Genomic DNA, 20,517 nt, shown 5'->3' on the forward strand with positions numbered 1-20,517 from the left:
AATCCCAGGGTCCTGGGATCAAGCCCTGCATTAGGCTCTCTGCTCGGCAGGGAGCCTGCTTCCTCCTCTCTCTCTGCCTGCCTCTCTGCCTACTTGTGTCTGTCAAATAAATAAACAAAATCTTAAAAAAAAAAAAATAAAGACAGATCACCTTTATATTGCTAACCCTAACCCTAACCCTACCCAACCCTAACTCTAACCCTAACCCATGTGCCACTGTCCTCACTTTATATTGCTGCTCAGTGTGCTACAAATCTGTGATGCAATTATAATTTGACAGCATTTAGTGCCACATGAATTGCTGTACTGTGACATTTTATCTTAGTTTTAAAAATTACCATTGTATATCCATCATCTAAAAATAAGAAAGGAAGAGAAAAGGAGACCTTGAATGTCCTGCTTTTAAGGCATAGTAGACCGTGGATAACTTTTTCTCATCAGATGCCACAGTGTTGTGTTTATTATAACCCTATATAGTACTACCAAATATACAAAATAGGTCAACATTTCCATAACAAGCACTTATCACAATATTCTTCATCCACAGGAAAGCAACATTCAGAAAACTTAGAAAATTTAAAATGGAATATCTCATTTAGTAGAATTTCTTCATAAAACTAAAAAGTGAAGATAAGTTGAAACCAAAGTAAGTTTCTGAGTGGCTCATTCATTAGCTAAGCAAAGAAAATCATTTATGAACAGTGAGTTTATTAAATCATGTTTAATTGGAGCAATGGAAGAAATGTGTTCAGCGAGCATAAACCTATATCAGACAATTAGCCCTTAGGTGAGAACAGTAGCTCAAAAAGTTGACAAGACTGCAGCAACACTGGTAGTCAATCAAAATCAGATATACTTTTTTGAATAGATTTCCCTGGCTCTTGATGGATTGATGTATGTTACTGATACTGCTCAATTGTTGGTTTTGAGGAGCCAATGCTGAATTTGAAGTGATTAAAAAATTGGCTGCTATAAATGGTCTGTGTGGATCAACTATAGGTTACAATATTTTCTAAGAAGTTAAATGAAAAGGAAGTCAGTATAACCAGAAGTGAAATCTGCTAAGATATATTACAACTAATGGTGATAAAAATAACTGTGGAGTAGAAAAAAAGGCTTACTTGGATAAATCTACAAAGTTTGTGAAAATGTAAAATGTTTATAACCTCAATTTAATCCTGTATTACTTACCAGCAAGTATTCTGTGGAAAATAATTTATCACACATTATTGGACCAGTATGGTCAGTGATGAAGTTCATTTAGTCCTATAGACTTAACCATCGTTGTTTCTATTTTTGTCAAAATTGGAAGCTGAATATCTTGACTTGTCTTACCACACAATAGTTTGAGGGTGTGTTTAATGGTGGTAATTTCACTGAAACATTCTGAGTTCAGGGCTGAAACTAAAATTTTCCTTTACAAATAGAATCACCTTTTACCATTATGGCTCTGGACATTACCTTTTGCTATAGACTTGATAATGTTTCTTAATGAATTCAACCTAAAATGGTAAGGCAAAACAGCAATTACATGCCAACCTTATAATGTGGTAGAGTCATTTTGACGATGACTAACATTGTTTGAATCACAAGTAATATCAAATTGTTTTATACACCTCCCATGTCAAAAAGTTAAATCAGGAAATGAAGTCACCACTATCTGGGCAATGATATTCTAGCTCTGGCTAGAATCCAATCAATTTATCTGGCTCTTGGAATTAAATGAAATTTTTATGATTTCTTGGGACAATATAATTATAGTTCTGATGAAAAGAGTTCTTGAAACTAACATTGTATCTGCCAGTGGTATAACAAGTGTACATCATGGCATGAATAACACAGTTTCTTGTGGGCAAAAATGAGGTAACACTTGTGGGTGATGAAAAAGGGTTGCTAAAATATACAGAACTAATACCTTATAGTTTTATGGAACCTAGTTTTCCAAAGAATCTAAAATGGCTTTGTATCCTTAATAACACTATATGTTACATAGAAAATAGTCTGTTGACAGATGTATGGCAATAAGCCATTACTTTGGGCTGAAATAATATCAGTTAAATCAGTTATATTCAATCAAGTATTTCAAGACTCATTTTGTTCTATGACTTTATTTCACTAACATGTTTTACTCATGACTCTCAAAGTTTCTTCTCTGAGTTTCTAAAAATGGCTAAATGTGTATATATTTTTTAGTCATTAGTAAAGGTTTTAAAGTAATATTTACTATTATTAAGGAGGTAAGTTATGAACATTTACCCTAATACATTTGATAAAATAAAATTTAACTGAAATTGCATGATGAAAAACTGAGATGGAATATGTCTTAAGTTGAAAAGATAGGAAATATGACCCTGAGTTATTATTTCCTAATTCATCTCTAGTGTGTTTTTGTGAGAAAATAAATAATGGACAAATAGGATTGGTAAATAACTCTTCCTTCAGTAGAAAGAGTATTCATTCAAGTTAGATATGAATCTGTCTTTATATTGCAAAGCAAGTGTTTATGTGAATTACATGCCAGTAAACATAGTCTCATTCATGGAAAATTTCTTTGCTTGTCCTGCTTTTTAAATCTGACAGCTTTAAAATCTCCCATTAGCATTTCAACCATTTGATCTTTAGCTATTATTTTTCATTCAATGAAAATGATCTGACTTGCCCAGAAATTATTATGAGACCAACATTTACAAATTCCAACAAGAAACTTTCTCCTGATCAAATGGTATTAGCCAGATGCTTGTAAGTAATCAGGCTGACAAATATTTTCATTCATTTTTCTCAATGAGAGACAACACTGTTTGTTAAAAACTGAATGTAAGGAGAGTGAGTTTGGTCTTTCAGTTCTATTTTTTTTTTTTTTTTTTGGCTGAAGTAAATACTTGCTAAAAGGGAAGATGTCATACAAGTCTAACATTGCTGCTAATAGGAATGCCTATTTACCTGGAATTTTTAAAAACTTAAATGATAGGTAGAAAGAGAAAAATATCAGCAAAGAAAATATTAGCAAAGAAAAAGTAGCACTACATCAAAAACTTAATATGTACTATATGCTGGCTAACGGAACATAATTTTAAAAAGTGGCAAATTTTGTGGAATGGAGATTCGACTGGAATTATAGGATTATTTCTCCATAAAGGAGTGAACCCCGTCATTCCTAAACCCAGAAATTATCATTCAGATAATTTTATTGTGCTATGGAAGATTAATGATATGCTCATTACTTGACTATTAAGTGAAATTTTATCCATCATTTTTTCCCAGTTATGCCAGTAAAATTGATCTCCTCAGCCCTATTTTAAAATTTAAATTAGGTCTAATAAATTTAGAACCTTGCCTTCCAAATAATGAAAAGGAGTTTTAGGAAGAAATGAAGATGAAGATCTCCTCCTGAGCCTTTTCTACATCGTAAAATTAGTTTTGCAAGCCATTATGGATGCTTGTGAATATTCACAAATGTAACCAACTTCTTCTATTCTCTGGTAAGACAAATCTATCCTTAGAAGGAAAAACTACACTTTCCTCTTTTATTAATACTTCTAAATTTTGTGTATGTTTTCATTTTGCTACCTTTTCATGTCTTACTATTCAGTTCTGAGCTCTTTAACTCATTCTTGGTATCTTCTTTGGTCCTCTGTTTATCCTATTATATGTGCCAAGTCTCCCCCCCCCTTTTTATTATTTTTTATGTGAGCATATAGTTGACATACAAAGTTACATTAGTTTCAGGGGTACAATGTGAAGATTCAATATTTTTTTTTGTTTTGTTAAAAACATCCAGAACTGAAAGCCTTCCTTATATCTTTCATTGAGAGCTGCCAGGTAGCCCTGAGACTTACCTGCTCTCCTTAAGGATGTGGGTCATCTTAGTATAGCTTACAAATATGCACAGATATCTGTGTGTTGCACACATACACACTACATGCATACACCACTTAAGAATAAAAGCAAAAAACTCCCCCAAGAAGCAATATACATACTCCTTGGATTTGTGCTATATCTATGGCTAATACTGTTGTCAAGGCTCCTGTGCTGTTTTCCTTATCATCAAACCAGGAAATATCCTAGAGAAAAAGGAGAATTAACATGTGGTTATCAAAAGAAACAAACCAAAACAAAAAAAATAAGTTATCAAAAAGGTTCTTTTCTGACTTGTGATTCTGTTGTAATAAGTCAGAAGGCATTTATCAGCCCCCACACCCCCACATACTTAATTCTTATAAATACCATGAATCAAATGACTTTTGTTTCTTACTTCATAAAGATTTGTAATTAGATACAATATGAAGAATGTAAGCCCAATAGCTTGGAACCATTACCAATGCTATAATATTGTACAATAATCAACATCAGAAATGGTCCTTTTGAACCATTTGTAGTTTGTAATTTTTACTCCATAAGTAATCTGTGAAGAGCAGACTATTTAAAAAGTTAATGCACAAAACAATTTAGAAATATTTCTAAACAAAACCAAATATTGTTAAAATGTCTATATTGTCCAAAGTAAGCTATACATTTAATGCAATCCCCAGCATTATTCATAGACCTGGAACAAACAATCCTAAAGTCTGTATGGAACTACAAAAGATTCCAAGTAGCCAAGGCAAACTTGAAAAATAAAAGCAAAGCTGGAGACATCACAATTCTGGACTTCAAGCTATATTATGGGATAATATAGTACTGGCATCAAGACAATATAGTACTGGCACAGAAACAGACATACAGATCAGTGGGACAGAACAGAAAAGCCCAGAAATGGACCCACAACTGTGTCAACTAATAATCTTTGACAAAGCAGAAAAGAATATCCAATGGAAAAAAATCTCTTCAACAAATGGTGTTAGAAAAACTGGACAGTGCCATGCAGAAGAATGAAACTGGAACACTTTATTACTGCATACACAAAAATAAATTCAAAATGGATGAAAGACCTAAATGTGAGACCAAAACCATCAAAATCTTAGAGAAGAATATAGGCAGCAACCTCTTTGACACTGACCATAGCAATTTCTTACCAGACACATCTCTGGAGACAAGGAAAACAAAAGCAAAAATGAATGATTGGGACTTCATCAAGATAAAAAGCTTCTGCACAGTGAAGGAAAAAACAAAACTAAAAGACAACTTATGGAATGAGAGAAGATATTTGCAAATAACAAATCTGATAAAGGGTTAATATCCAAAATCTATAAAGGATTGATCAAACTCAACACCCCCAAAATAAATAATCCAGTCAAGAAATGGGGAGAAGACATAAAGAGACATTTTTTTCCAAAGAAGACATACAGATGGCTAGCAAACACACAAAAAGATGCTCAGCATCACTCATCATCAGGGAAATACAAATCAAAATAATGATGAGATGCCTCCTCACACCTGTTGGAATGGCCAAAGTTAACAACGCAGGAGACAGCAGATATTGGTGAGGATGCAGAGGAAGGAGATACACACACACACACACACACACACACACACACACACACACAGGAATGTTACTAAGCCATCAAAAAGATGAAATCTTGGCATTTGCAATGATGGGGATGGAGCTATGGTGTATTATGCTAAGTGAAGTTAACAGAAAGACAAATACCACATAATTACACTTATATGTGAAATTTAAAAAACAAAACATATAAACATGGAGGGGAAAAAAAGAGAAGGAAGCAAACCATAAGAAACTCTTAAATATAAAGAACAAACTGAGTTGATGGAGGCTGGGGGATGGGCTAAATGGGTGATGGGTATTGGGGAGGGCACTTTCCATCTGCACTGGGAGTTATAAGTAAGGAATCATAAATTCTACACTGGAAACCAATTTTACCATACATGTTAACTAACAAATTTAAATAAAAACTTGAAATTAAAAAAAATATTTCCAAACCTTTCTGTCTAAACTGGAGATAAAATATATCTCCTCTTGAGGACCCACATAGGCAAGATTTCCTCTGACACTTCATATTACTTCCTAGATCTTATAAGCACTAGGCATTGTGAGAGGCTAAAGAGGCAAAGAGACCAATGTAAAACCCCTGTGGCCAAGAAGCATGCGATCTGAAGGAGGTAGTTTAAAAATATAAGCAATAAACCATAATGTGGTAGCCAATTTCATTTTCAATAGCAAATAGAGACAGCACTTCTTAGCCTCAGGAATTCTGATTTCCTTTTATTAGCTATTGAATGTTTCCTCCCACTCACTCAAACCCCTTATATCTCTTGTGGATTAAAATCATGTGGAGCCTGTCTCTGGAAAATGACTTATTTTTAGTAAATGAAGAACAAAAGAATTGTTGGCTTACAGCTCAGCCAGGGCCCTGACACTCAGGTTACGTGTTTCTGCCAACTAAGTAAACAGAAGCACAACAGAGAGAGGGCTGTGTTTGCATTAATCACACAGTTGTGTGAGAATAATTCTCCCATGGAGGAATATGGCAAGAGCAAGGGTGGGTACGACCCCAGTATGACAGCACTACTCTGTAAGCTCCTGCATTGGGAAGGTGGTCCAAAGAGTTGAAGATCCAAGATACCCGAAGGGCATCCTATAGAGATTTCAATTTGCACTACTAACCACCATTTTGAAAACACAACCCCACTCAAGAGCCTAAAATACTATGAATACACATCAGCAATGATAATAACTATAGCATTCTGGAACTGGAAGACATTACCTGTTTTTTTTTTATTGTATACTCAAAAAAATTAAGATAAACTTCATATTTTCCAATTATTTCTATTTTTCAACATGGCATGGAACACAAAGAAATTTTGGAACAATATAAAGTAAAAATCTAGAAAGAGTAATTTATTATGAAATATTACATTCTTGATTCTAGAGTAACTTGTATAATACACTAGGCATAGGATATATATGTGATGAGTCTTAGTCATTATCTGATGTTCAATCAGCAAGAGGTCCAAAATTACTTTCCAACAAGTCAGCAATGTGTACTCTAGGGACTGTATTCCAGCACAGACAATGTATGCTAAAACACTTAGGGTTTCTGGAGTATAGCTGGTGTTGAGTAAAAATTAGCTTCTTTTTTCCTTTCCTGATGGTAAAATGACTGTAAGATTATCAGTCTTCTGATACTATTAAATCCATTTTTCCCTGTCAATAATTATACTAGAAGCAAAAAAGAAAAAAAGAACAATAACACGTTGTGATGCATACATATTTGGTATGTATTTTCCCAATTAATCATAACTGTATGAGGTAGATATGACTATCCATATTTTTTTTTTTTAAAGATTTTATTTATTTATTTGACAGAGAGATCACAAGTCGGCGGAGAGTCAGGCAGAGAGAGAGAGAGAGAAACAGGCTCCCGCTGAGCAAAGAGCCCGATGCGGGACTCGATCCCAGGACACTGAGATCATGACCTGAGCCGAAGGCAGCGGCTTAATCCACTGAGCCACCCAGGCGCCCCGACTATCCATATTTTTAAAACAGATTCTATTATTTATTTGAGAGAGAGAGGTCAGCGGGAGAAGCCTGATGTAGGACTCGATCCTATGACTCCAGGATCATGACCTGAACCAAAGGCAGTCGCTTAACCAGCTGAGCCACCCAGGCACCCAACTATCCATATTTTATAAATGAGGATGCCAAGGTACAGAGGGATTAAATAACTTACCCAGGTCCATATAGCTTGCAAGTTCTGAGTCCAGGATTTGAACCTAGGCAACCAGATGCTAGAGTTTTTAATCCACTATTATGTTCTATCTCCCATTTAACTGAAGCATTATAGTTGAGTCTCATTACCTGTTTCTCTTGCATCAGGACTTGTTACCTCAAATCCTTTTGGAAGTAGCTTTTTGAGAGCCCCTTAGTGATCACCATTAATTCTATCATCTCTTAATTTAGAGACCCCCTGCAAAGAAGCCCTAGCCAATCTAATTTAAAGAGAAATAGGCAAAAATACTTATCTGTTCAGAAATCCAATCTTTAGGTCAATATTTATCATTAAGAAGTATAAACTTAGCTTTAAGAAATGAATTATTTACAACCACTGAAGTCAGCAACACTTAGGACATTCTTTTCAACTGGAAGGATGTCAAGTAATCAAATAAAATACAGATTTTATACCTACAAAAAGACCACACCTGATTCCATAAATACCTCTGCCTCAAATGAGGTTTCAAAATAGTTGTAAAAAAACAGTGCAAGTCTCAGCATGCTTTCTAAGCCTAAAAAGTCTTAGGACAAAAACCAGGTAATAAGAGTTAGGTATAAGTACGGATTAGGAGTCCCTTACTGTAGACAAAATTGAAACTGGGTAGGTATTTTTAAAGAAAAGGCCAAATACCCTACTCCTCTTTTCCTCCAGTTTGAAAAAGCAAAGATAAGCAAAAAGAATGCTAAAGCATGAAGAGAAAAAACAAACAATGAGATGACAGGGACTGAGTTGAATTTATAGGAATTTAATAACATATGCTAAATAGCACAGAGTCTCTGTGTGTGTGTGTTTCAATGTGTATGCTTTTTGAAGGATCAGAGTTTTTGGTTTATAAATTGGGGCATTCTTTTTTGTTGTTTTTTGTTTTTTTAGATTTTTTTGTAATTTATTTATTCGACAGAGAGGGGTCACAAGTAGGCAGAGAGACAGGCAGAAGGGAAGGGGGGGGAAGCAGGCTCCCCGCTGAGCAGAGAGGGCTACATCCCAGGACGCTGAGATTGTGACCCAAGTCAAAGGCAGAGGCCCAACCCACCGAGCCACTCAGGTGCCCCAAATTGGGGCATTCTTATGGGCAGAAGCTACTTTATCCAAGAATGTTACTGTCTAGCTATTCATGTGCCTAATGGTAGGCAGAGCATTAATGTCTAGTATTAACCCTAGGATATTGGATTCACAGTAATGACTGGTTAAACTGACTCCTGGACTTGGGACTCCACCAAAAGCACACTGTGAACCTTTAGAGACAAAGTTCAAAGCATGTTTGGAAAAGTTATATATATTCTTCTGTGCAAAACATTCAAACATTCAAGATACACTGTCAAAAGTCCCTGGAAATTGAAAAAAATAAATTTCCTTGAATGTAGAAAAACATAAATTCATACAGAAAAACAAAAATGAGCAGAAATTGTCAGTAAGTGTAAAATACAGTATTAATTATAATCCTACCCTAATTTCATCAAAGATTTGAGGAAAGAACATAAAGTATTCTAAAAAAAAAACCAAAATTAAAGTATAAGTTTAACTTGAGTGAGTCATACAGCCATTAAATGGTTTTATGATCCCTCGAGTATATTTTTGTTTTTCTCGATTAAGGAGAGTCTCCAATTATCTCTGACAGGCCTTTGAGCAGAGAATGCATCAAGTTGCTATGAGAAACCTAGCACTTGCTTTACTAAAGTTCCCTGAGAGCAAAAAGTCCTAGGAATTTTGTTACACAGCAGCCCTCTGAACATTACTGCTAAACATCATAAGATGTAAAAACTGGTTTTGACGACTCAGCTGGAGTGAGAGTAATTCTATTTTCTGACAAGAAATGACCTAGGCAGGAAGCTATTTGCTCCTGCACAAGGAGCTCTGGTGACATCAAGTGTGGTGAAGTTCCAAATGAAAACTGGTTTTCAGGGAACCCAATACACCTCACCCCCTTGAAAAAATTTTAGAAGTGCTGATCTGAGACATTCTTGCCATTTGCCCTCAAGATTTACTTCTCAAAGGGAGACAAACCATAGAAGGAAACAAACTGAGGGTTGGTGGAGGGGAGGCAGGTAGGAGGGATGGAGTGGCTGGGTGATAGTCACTGGGGAGGGCATGTGCTATAGTGAGTGCTATGAATTGTGTAAGCCTGATGAATCACAGAACTGTACTCCTGAAACAAATAATACATTATATGTTAATTAAAAAATAAAATTTACCCATTCAGAAACTATTAAAAACAAAAGATTCACTTCTCAAGATTATTACTTGATCTACCTAGTTTTAGTTATTTCACAGGTGTGATTGATCATCTGTGTGTGGCAGGCGAACCTGCCAGTGCCTGCTACCTGAATTCAGGACTTTTCTGATGAGGACAGGGACATTATTGGCTGCTTTCAGAAGCATGGGGTGAAAAAACTTAAGGTATGCACATGGATGAGCACTAGAGGAATTATCTCATCCTTTTAAAATATGTTCCCTGAGATACTGTAGCTCTTAATTCTTCTTCTCAGTTTTTATTTGGTCTTTCAATCTGATCCTAGAACACCACATCAAAAAAACCCACTACATTAAAAACAATAACAACAAAAAATGATTTGTCAGGGTGTCCGAGTGGCTCAGTGGGTTAAGCCTCTGCCTTTGGCTCAGGTCATGATCTCAAGGTCCTGGGATAGAGCCCCGCATTGGGCTCTCTGCTCAGCAGGGGGCCTGCTTCCTCCTCTCTCTGCCTGCCTCTCTGCCTACTTGTGATTTCTGTCGAATAAAAAGATAAAATCTTAAATAAAAAGATTTGTCAAGATAAATATAAGGAAAAAGGAATGGACTCTAAGTACTGTTTTCTATTATGTTATATTTTCTTTTTACTTTTTTTAAATAAGATTTTATATATTTATTTGATAGAGAGAGACATAGAGAGAGAGGGAACAGAAGCAGGGGGAGTGGGAGAGGAAGAAGCAGGTTTCCCACTGAGCAGAGAGCCTGATGAGGGGCTGGATCCCAGGACTCTGAGACCATGATCTGAGCCAAAGGCAGAGGCCCAACCCACTCAGCCACCCAGGCACCCCTGAAGTTGCTTCTATTAGAAAAATATACTGTAGGGACGCCTGGGTGGCTCAGTCAGTTAAGCCACTGCCTTTGGCTCAGGTCATGATCCCTGTGTCCTGGGACCGAGTCCCTCATCGGGCTCTCTGCTTGGCAGCCTGCTTCTCTCTCTGCCTCTGCCTGCTTGTGTGCTTGTGCTCGCTTGCTCTCTGACAAATAAATAAATAAAAATCTTTAAATATGTATATATATAGTAAGAACTTGATGTTAGATGCTGTTTAGAACACAAGAGGCACGCTCTTAGGGGTCAAAGAAAAGATTATGTCAAGAAATTGACTTGAAAAACTATAAGCTGGAATACTGAAAAATACATTTTAAATAAAATAAGGAAAAAATCAAATAAACACTGACCTGATATAACATGGCTTTAAATGCCAAATGTCTTAATCTCATGGTTAAAATTTCCCCTGCTCTGCCATAAAATAACCCCTGAAAAACAAAATCAAATTTATATTTATTCTTAATTCTCTTCTCTATTTCTTTGTAACATTTAGTCACTACATTACTTATTTATATTTTATTTATATTGCTGTTATTGTTATTATTTTTAACTCAGAGAGGATGACATAAAAAATAACCATGTTTGGGGTGCCTGGGTGGCTCAGTGGGTTAAAGCCTCTGCCTTCGGCTCAGGTCATGATCCCAGAGTCCTGGGATCGAGCCCCGCATCGGGCTCTCTGCTCAGCAGGGAGCCTGCTTCCTCCTCTCCTTCTCTCTGCCTGCCTCTCTGCCTACTTTTGATTTCTGTCTGTCAAATAAAATAAATAAAAAATCTTAAAAAAAAATAATCATGTTCAAGCTTGTTTAATTCATTAAAAACTTACCTGAATGAAATAACCGACAAAGCAAATAACACCCAAAATCACAAATATCATGGAATACATCTCAGCATCATGTTTTAATGAGGTTTTATCATCATTTTCAAATATCTGAAATGGAATAGATTTTTTATCAGGTGATTGGAAGAAAATATAAAAGAAAGAGAAAAAAACTGAAATATCTATCAGGAATTTTTGAATGGATTTCAACATAAGAATAAGATTATATATACATTTTTGGAATGTATAATGAAAAGAATGTATAATTAAAAGAAGTATACTATTATTCTATCCACTACATTCATTACATATGATAAAAAATGATTTGCTGTCAAATTTCTCACTTAAGCTATGTAAATATGAGATCAGGCAATGAGTCTTCTGCTATTATTATCACAATATATTTTCAAAGAAACCACCAGTTTGTTTGAATTACTATTTCTAATAATGGCTAATAATTTAGGTTTCTTAATATTCTTCTATTTAAGGTACTACCTACAATGTGAGACCTTTATATATGTCCCTAGAAATTGTTCCAAAAATCAGTAATTTTACATATACTGGCATCTATGTTGACAAAGCGTAGCTGTGCAAATCTGGGAGACTGAAGACTTAACATGACTGTGTTCTTGAATCCACCAACTCTCCTGAGTCCCTTGGCACAATCCTAAGCTCTTGTTATTTCCTTTCTTTGAGTTGGCTAGTAATAAAAAATGGCCATTGTTCGGACTAGTTGAAAGAAGAGTAGTTGTATTTGTCTATTTTATTGCTTCAGTGCTTTGGAATGCTGATACGGCACTGGAGTCAAAATTAGAAAACAAAGTAATTTCTTTACTGATTGCCCAGTCAAGACTTCACAATAGAGGCTGGCTTATCCCCTGAGAACATTAGTTAACCTTCCTATTGTGGATCCTACACTATGGGTGACACACTGCAAATCCCAGTTTCCCCATTACTAGGTCAAAGTACAACGGTTCTGTTCTCTTACGCTGTTTTGTTTAAAATTGTTAAAAATATTAGCAAATTAGCTTTACTTACAGTTACAATTTTTGCAAAGATGATGGAAAATACTGGATGAACAGCTCCATTTAGAACAGCAGCCAAGGTCCCCAGAACCACAGAAAGCCATTCAGACTTGATTAATTTAAAAATTCTGAATAGAGAAACTTCAGGAAGACTCGTCTATGAATAAAACACTTTGGTTAGAACTCCAGTTTGAGAGCATAATGAAACTTAGAGAGATTAACCAATTTTAAACAGATTTATAATGTAAAATATAAAATATAAAAATGGCAGAGTAAAAATATATTTTTAAAAGATTTCACTTTTTTATTTGACAGAGAGATCACAAGTAGGCAGAGAGGCAGGCAGAGAGAGAGGGGCAAGCAGGCTCCCCAGTGGCAGAGAGCCCAATGCAGGGCTTGATCCTAGGACCCTGAGATCATGACCTGAGTCAACGGCAGAGGCCTTAACCCACTGAGCCACCCAGGCACCCCTCCTACAGAATTTTGAATGCCATGTATTTTAGAGCTATAATGAGTTACTATAGTTTTCATACAATAGACTGTATATATTTAAAATGTACAACTTGGTAAGTTTAGATGTAACTATCCACCCATGAAACCATTATCACAGTTAAGATAATTAACATATGCATTATTTCCAGAAGTTTTCTACTGCCTTTTGTAATCCCCCTCTCCCACACCTCTCAGCTTCCAATCCTCTTCCCCTACAATCACTGACATGCTTTCTGTTACTACAGATTATTTTGGATTTTCTAAAATTTTATTTAAATGAAATCATGCTGTATGTATTCTTTTTCATCTGGCTTCTTTTGCTCAACATAATTACTTTGAGATTTATTCATAATATTGTATAAATTAACACTTCATTCATTTTTATTGCTGAGCAGTATTCCATTGTATGGCTATGCCAAAATTTATATATCCATTTACCTGTTGACATGTATTTGGATTTTGGGCTATTACAAATAAAACTGCTATGAATATTCATATTTAAGACTTTGTGTGCACATATGCTTTCATTTCTCTCAGGTAAAATACCCAGAGATAGAATAGCTGGATCAGGTAGTAAGTGTTTGTGTTCTTGAATTTTAAGAAATTGCCAAAGTGTTTTCCAAAGTGTTTAGCATTTCATATTACCCTCAGCAAAATGTGGAACAGTGGTAGCTTCACATCATTGCCAACACTTGCTACTGTCAGTCTTTTTAGATTTCACCATTCTAATAGGTGTGTCATGAAATCTCAATTACAAGTTTAATTTGCACTTCTCTAATGAATAACGACATTTGGCACTTTTTGTATGCTTGTTTCCTATATGTGCATCTTCTTTGGCAAAATGTATATTCAAATTTTTTGCCCATTTTTCATTTGGATTGCTAGTATTCTTTTTTTTTTTTTTTTAAGATTTTATTTATTTATTTGACAAAGAGAGAGAGATCACGAGTAAGCAGAGAAGCAGGCAGAGAGAGAGGGGGAAGCAGGCCCCCTGACGAGCAGAAAGCCCGATGTGGGGCTCGATCCCAAGACTCTGAGATCATGACCTGAGCCAAAGACAGAGGCTTAACCCACTGAGCCACCCAGGTACCCCAAGGATTGCTGGTATTCTTTTTGTGCTTTTGGAGTTCTTTTTATATTTCGGACACAGTTCTTTATCAGGTATGTGTCTTACAAATATTTTCTCCCAGATTTTGACCTATCTTTTCATCTCTTAAGAGTGTTTTACAAATAGCAAATGTCTTGGGGCACCTGGGTGGCTCAGTGGGTTAAGCCTCTGTCTTTGGCTCAGGTCATGATCTCAGAGTCTTGGGATCGAGCCCCACATCGGGCTTTCTGCTCGTCAGGGGGCCTGCTTGCCCCTCTCTCTCTGCCTGCTTCTCTGCTTACTCGTGATCTCTGTCAAATAAATAAATAAAGTCTTCAAAACAAAACAAATAGCAAAGGTCTTGATTTTGGTGAAGTCTAATCTATCACGTCTTTCTCTTTAAAGAATTGTGCTTTTGGTGTTGTATCTAGGAAATCTTTGCTAAATTCAAAGTCACAGAGATTTTCAACTGGATTTTCTTATGAAAGTTTTCTAACTTTAGGTTTTACAGTAAGGTCTGTAATCCATTTTGAGTTAGTTTTTATCTGTGATCTGAGGTATGGATTGAGGATGACTATTTTGCATATAGTTATATAGAGGTATAGCATCATTTCTTTTTTTTTTTTTTTTAAAGATTTTATTTATTTATTTGACAGACAAAGATCACAAGCAGGCAGAGAAGCAGGCAGAGAGAGAGGAGGAAGCAGGCTCCCTGCTGAGCAGAGAGACCGATGTGGGGCTCGATCCCAGGACTCTGGGATCATGACCTGAGCCGAAGGCAGAGGCTTTAACCCACTGAGCCACCCAGGTGCCCCGATAGCATCATTTCTTGAAAAGACTATACATTCACTATTGAATTGCCTTTGGACTTTTGTCTAACTACAATTAACCACTTATGTGTGGGTCTATTCTTAACTCTATTCTGTTCTATTGATCAAGTTGTTTATTTTTGTGCTAATAGCACATTATTTTGATTACTATAGCTGTATAAGGAATTGAAATTAGGTAGTATAAATCCTCAGATAGTACAAATCCTCCAACTTTGTTCTTTTTCAAAGTTGTTTTATTTTATCCTTTTGAATTTCCATTTAGAATTAGTTTGTCAAATTTTACACAAAAGCCTGCTGAAATATTGTTTGGTATTGCCTTGAACCTGTAGAACTGAAACTTCTTATTCACGTACATGGTATATTCCTCTATTTAGGTCTCCTTTCCTTTTCTTAGTGTGTATATATTTCCTTTCCTTTTCTTAGTGTGTATATATTTCAGTGTGTGGATCTTGTAATTTTTTAAATCAAATTTATCACCAAGTATTTCATATTTTATGATACTACTGTATATGATGTTATTTTTAAAATTTCAATTCCTATTTTTGATTTTTGCATATTGATCATATATTCTGCAACCTTGCTAAGCTCAGTTACATAAATAGTTGTTATTTCTGAATAAAGACTGTTTTATATCTTTCTTTCATATACAGATGCCTTTTATTTTTCTGGCCTTATTGCACAGGCTGGAACTTGGCACAATGTCGACTAGAAGTGGTGGAAGTGTACATCCTTGCCTTGCTCTTGATCTTAGTCTCTCACCATTGAGAATGATATTAGCTGTAATATTGCATATCAGTTAGGAACCTTAAAATAAAATATTTCCATTTATCACTGCTATATATATATCTATACACACACACATTATGGTCTACAAGGTGCTACAAATGTGGTCCCTGAATATCTCACACAGCTCTCTGCTCATCCCTTTCTTCTTAATCAATGTGACCCCCAACTCCAGGCCATTATATTAGCTATTCCCCTTATTTAAAATAATACCATCTCTGTTGTGGTTACTGATTTATTTCCTCTTGGGTCTAAATCCACCCTTTTGCCTTATAAACATTTTTCCTTTACCAGTTAGTAAGATGTCAAGCCTTGTATGTTAAGGGTACTGGAAAAATGTTGCACAAGGAGGGAATTTTTCTTCTCTTTCTGGTGGCTTTCTGAGAAGGCTCCTCCAGGATAAGCTTTTCTCTCTGCTGCTCTGCTTGCAGAGTTTTGTCAGAGTAGGTGCCTGCTGAGCACAGTTTTCTCCTATGTTTGGCCAGCAGATGCTTTCTCCAGCTCTTGGCTTGGCCAGGAGAGGTGTAACCAGGGGACCCAGGCAGCACTGGTCTGTGTTTTTGCCAAGTGACTAATGCTTGCACCTGCTTACACATGGAACTGTACTTGACTCCTGCAGAGGGCAACCTCTCCAGCTCCTGCTTCCAACAGTACCCTGTAGCTTCTCTTGTTACCCAGTAGGTTCTGGTATGCAACAGGACAGATTTCCAGCAAACTCCACCAGTGAGGTACCTTAGCAACTTCTCTGCTATCCACTGAACCAAAGCTGTGTCATCTGAACCAAGGCATGAATCTCAGCCTTGACAGGGGGAAAAAATGAGACTCTTCCTTGGATCTCTATTTTAACCTCAGTAGTGGTTGCTACTTTTATCTCCTACCTCTGCATTCCTTAAAGTTCTCTGAATTTTCACTAGCCAATTCCTGTTACACCTAAAGGAACTAGAAAAAGAAGAACAAGCCCATTCTTAAGAGTTTTCTTGACCCCAAAATGGCCTGTGACATATATGGTCTTGTTTGAGGGCCACTTTCTTAAAGCATCACAGTGATATTATAGTGAAATCTGGGAAAGACTTATGTTTTGTACACTTAGTGTTACAGTAACATTTTATCATAAATTCTAAATATTACAAGAATTAAATAAAAATTAATTGGAGAACATGTGAATAAAACTTAAACAATTACCCATTACCTCTTTATACTGGATGGATTCCTCAGACCTGTTAGGAAGGTCTGACTTGCTGCTCTTCACAGAGCACAGAGGAACGGAGTTGATACTTATTTCAGTAGACATTGATTCCATCTGTTCATCAGCTTTTTTAATATCCTTAAATGAAGAATATATGTTACTATTAGAACAATGTTTTCAAAATTCAGGACTTTTCTTAAGCACCCCTCTAAAACTGTATTGCCTTTGATACTGAAAGTGATATATTCTTGTGCAGCTCTCACTGAAGTTTTCAGGCTTGGTAGAGAGCTAGTAAGTCCAACTTTTACTAAAATATTAATGAATGACAAGAGCTTATTGTGGCTTCTTTTCCAAAGACCTGTACTTTAACTGGAAAAAACAATGCCTTAGTTCAAAACAATTATTCCATTAGTAGGGACAGATTTTAGTAAAAAGATCTTCATGAGGGAGATGACTCAAATGCTCTTTCTGACTCTGCTGCTACCTACAGCAGAGTAGCTACCTTTCCTACCCTTTTGTAGAACTTGTAAATCTATAACATATTGCTAGGCACTTAAATGTGATGCTAGCCCTGGGCCTGAGAGAGATCTCAGGAGGCAGGAACACTTTCCAGGCCAGCAACTCCTGCCCATTCCAAACTGTTCAGAAAGCAAAATCAGTAGGACCAGTTCCTAGAGAATAAAAATTCCCAGAGACATCAAGTTAACTTAAAAAGAAAACGAAACAAAACCCACCTACAACAAAAAACAACTGTTTAAATCACTGGATAGGATAAGTTCTTTTTTTTTTTTTTTTTTTTGATAAGTTGAAGTTCTAAATCAGATTGCTCTAAGTCTAGTTTTTGCTTTTCTTGCTATTTAGAGAAATGAGACCAAATTTAGTGAAATAAAGAAATTACACATTTCCTGCTCCTCTGAATGTGGTGTAAGTAAATCTGTGGCTTCTCCATGAAGAGACAGGATGGGAGACAAGACAGAAATGAGCAGATCGGTTTGGATGATGGTGTCCCAGACCGGGGTGGGGAGCGGAGACAAAAAGCCTTAGGTGGATTTAGATGCAAATGAGAATATGTACATGGAAGTCTTTTCAGTGACTGTGACTCTTTGACAAGCTTAACAACTGTTAATCAGGCATTTCAAAGTACAGTAAATTTTAACCAGCCTTATAGTATCCTAACATCTTTAATCAGACATTCTTCTATGCTATCACTTTCTCTTTTTTTCTATAAATTTCACTACCAAGAAATCCTTTATTTGGTTTTTTTTCAAGAGCTATTTCCTTTGTGGCAAGTTTAAAATAAAAATTTGACCTCTTCTCATAATAAATTTTTCTAAGAAGTTTCTTTAACAGGTCAAAGACAAGTTCTTTTCCTGCGAAGGCTGCTAGACAAAATAATGATGACAAGAAGTTTTGGTATGTATCTATCTCTACTTTGTTTTTATTTAATTTTCATGTGAAAAGTCACTAAAGGAATAGGTCTGAAAATAATCATGTATGACTAAAGGAGTAGGTCTGGAAATTATCATGTATGTTCAAGGTAAATAATTATAGCATTAATCTTCATGATTTCAACTTTCATAAAAAGTTTGACTGAATAATATTAGTATTAGTAATATAATAAAATTTAGTATGCCAACATAGATTCTAAGCACTTTACATGAATGACTCATTTAATATTCACTGTAATTCATAAATAACTTACTATTATTTTCCCCATGTTAAAGATTAGCAAACTGAGGCACAGAGAATTTAAATAACTCACCTAATGTCCTAAAACTGTTAAGTGGCAGAGTCATGATTTTCAAATTTATAATGTCTCCAGAGCCCATAATCCTAACCACTACTATTCTGTTTCCTGGAATTGATTCCCTTAGCAATATTAACTTCTTAGTACTTAGGTACACATGGATTCTAATAAACTGATTCATTTGGACACTATAGGCACAGCGGTAAATACGCACTTCTAGGGTTTCAGAAATGAGTTCCTGTCTATGGAGATATCATGGATGTTATATTTACTACGCAGTACCCAGAATATTGTAGTTGTTCATTGAATATTAAAATGGTATTGTTTTATCAGAATGAACATTATTTTAGGTAATGAGAGACTACTAATCCATTTAGAATAAGGCATTTTAAGTATTTATACATTTATATCACAAACACTCCATTTTTATTTTCCTTACACTGTGAAACTCTTTAATCTAAGACCTAATAATGGAGTTTTTGTTTAGTTATAATGAAAAATCAAGACATGTTACTTCAAAGAAAGATCTGAGTGTACTGGTTTTTTAAAAAAATTTCAAAATAGGGTTAATTTAACCATAGCTATTTTCTTCTATTATTATACTTTTTAGTTTGAAAATATTGAACTTCATAATTTCATAACTTATTAAGTCTACTCTGGAAAGAAAATCATGCAAATTCAACTGGCATATAACAGCTAACTTTAATTTTTAAAGTAAAATATGGCCTAATGTGAAATAAAATTAGAACTGGCAGTTTTTGAATCAATATAAGATTATATTTTCAAACTTTTTAAAGACTATTCCTGCTTTATAGCAGATGTTTAAAAATAACTTATTCTAGCATTGTGGAGAAAGCTAAGGTTTTAAATGTGAAGTTTTGAGTTTGATGATGAGAGGGAGGATCATAACTTTCTAAATTTTCTAATTTGTAAAAATTATTAAGTTTTAAATTTTAATTCCAGTATAGTTAACATACAGCTTTATATTAGTTTTACATGTACACTATTGTGAGTCAACAATTCTATACATTACTCAGTGTTGGTCATGATAAGTGTGTTCTTTAATCCCCATCACCTATTTAATTTACCCTCCCCTCCTCCCCCACCCACCTCCCCTTTGGTAACCATTAATTTGTTCTCTATAGTTGAAGACTCTCTTTCTTGGCTTCTCTTTCTCTCTTTTTCCCTTTGCTTATTTGTTTTGTTTCTTAAATTCCACATATAAGTGAAATGGTATTTGATTTTCTCTGACTGACCTATTTCACTGAGCATTATTCTCTCTATTTCCATCCATGTTGTTGCCAACGGCAAGATTTCATTATTTTTTATGGCTGAATAATATTCCACCACACACACACACACACACACACACACACACACACAACCCCACATTTTCTTTATCCATTTATCAATCAATGGACACTGGGTTTGCTTCCATAATTTGGCTATTGTAATAAAGCTGCAATAAACACAGGGGTGCATGTTTTCCTTTGAATTTGTGTTTTTTTTTTTTGTTTTGTTTTGTTTTTTTGCTAAATATTAAGTAGTGCAATTACTGGGTCAGAGGGTAATTCTATTTTTAACTTTCTGAGGACCTGCCATACAGTTTTCCACAGTGGCTCCACCAGTTTGCATTCTTATCAATAGTGCATGAAGTTTCCTTTTTCTCCACATTTTCACCAACATTTGTTTCTTGTGATTTTTATTTTAGCCATTCTGACACATGTGAGGTGATATCTTTTTTATAATCTTTTTTTTAAAGATTATTTATTTATTTATTTGAGAGAGAGAGTGAGAGAGAGAG

The 20,517-nt window shown here is 35.3% G+C and overlaps 1 protein-coding gene across 1 annotated transcript in view; it reads right to left on the reverse strand.

The window, feature by feature from the left end:
• Positions 1-20,517, reverse strand: part of ABCB5 (ATP binding cassette subfamily B member 5) — a 135,628-nt gene that overhangs the window by 34,287 nt on the left and 80,824 nt on the right. The window contains exons 17-21 of the mRNA XM_032304029.1: positions 16,970-17,104; positions 12,602-12,745; positions 11,570-11,674; positions 11,097-11,174; positions 3,978-4,061 (exon numbers count right to left, since the gene is read on the reverse strand). Of these exons, the coding sequence (XP_032159920.1) occupies positions 3,978-4,061; positions 11,097-11,174; positions 11,570-11,674; positions 12,602-12,745; positions 16,970-17,104 (546 nt within the window). The remainder of the gene's footprint in view (positions 1-3,977; positions 4,062-11,096; positions 11,175-11,569; positions 11,675-12,601; positions 12,746-16,969; positions 17,105-20,517) is intronic.

Source organism: Mustela erminea, chromosome 11 (assembly GCF_009829155.1).
Source record: "Mustela erminea isolate mMusErm1 chromosome 11, mMusErm1.Pri, whole genome shotgun sequence".
Lineage (NCBI taxonomy): Eukaryota > Metazoa > Chordata > Mammalia > Carnivora > Mustelidae > Mustela > Mustela erminea.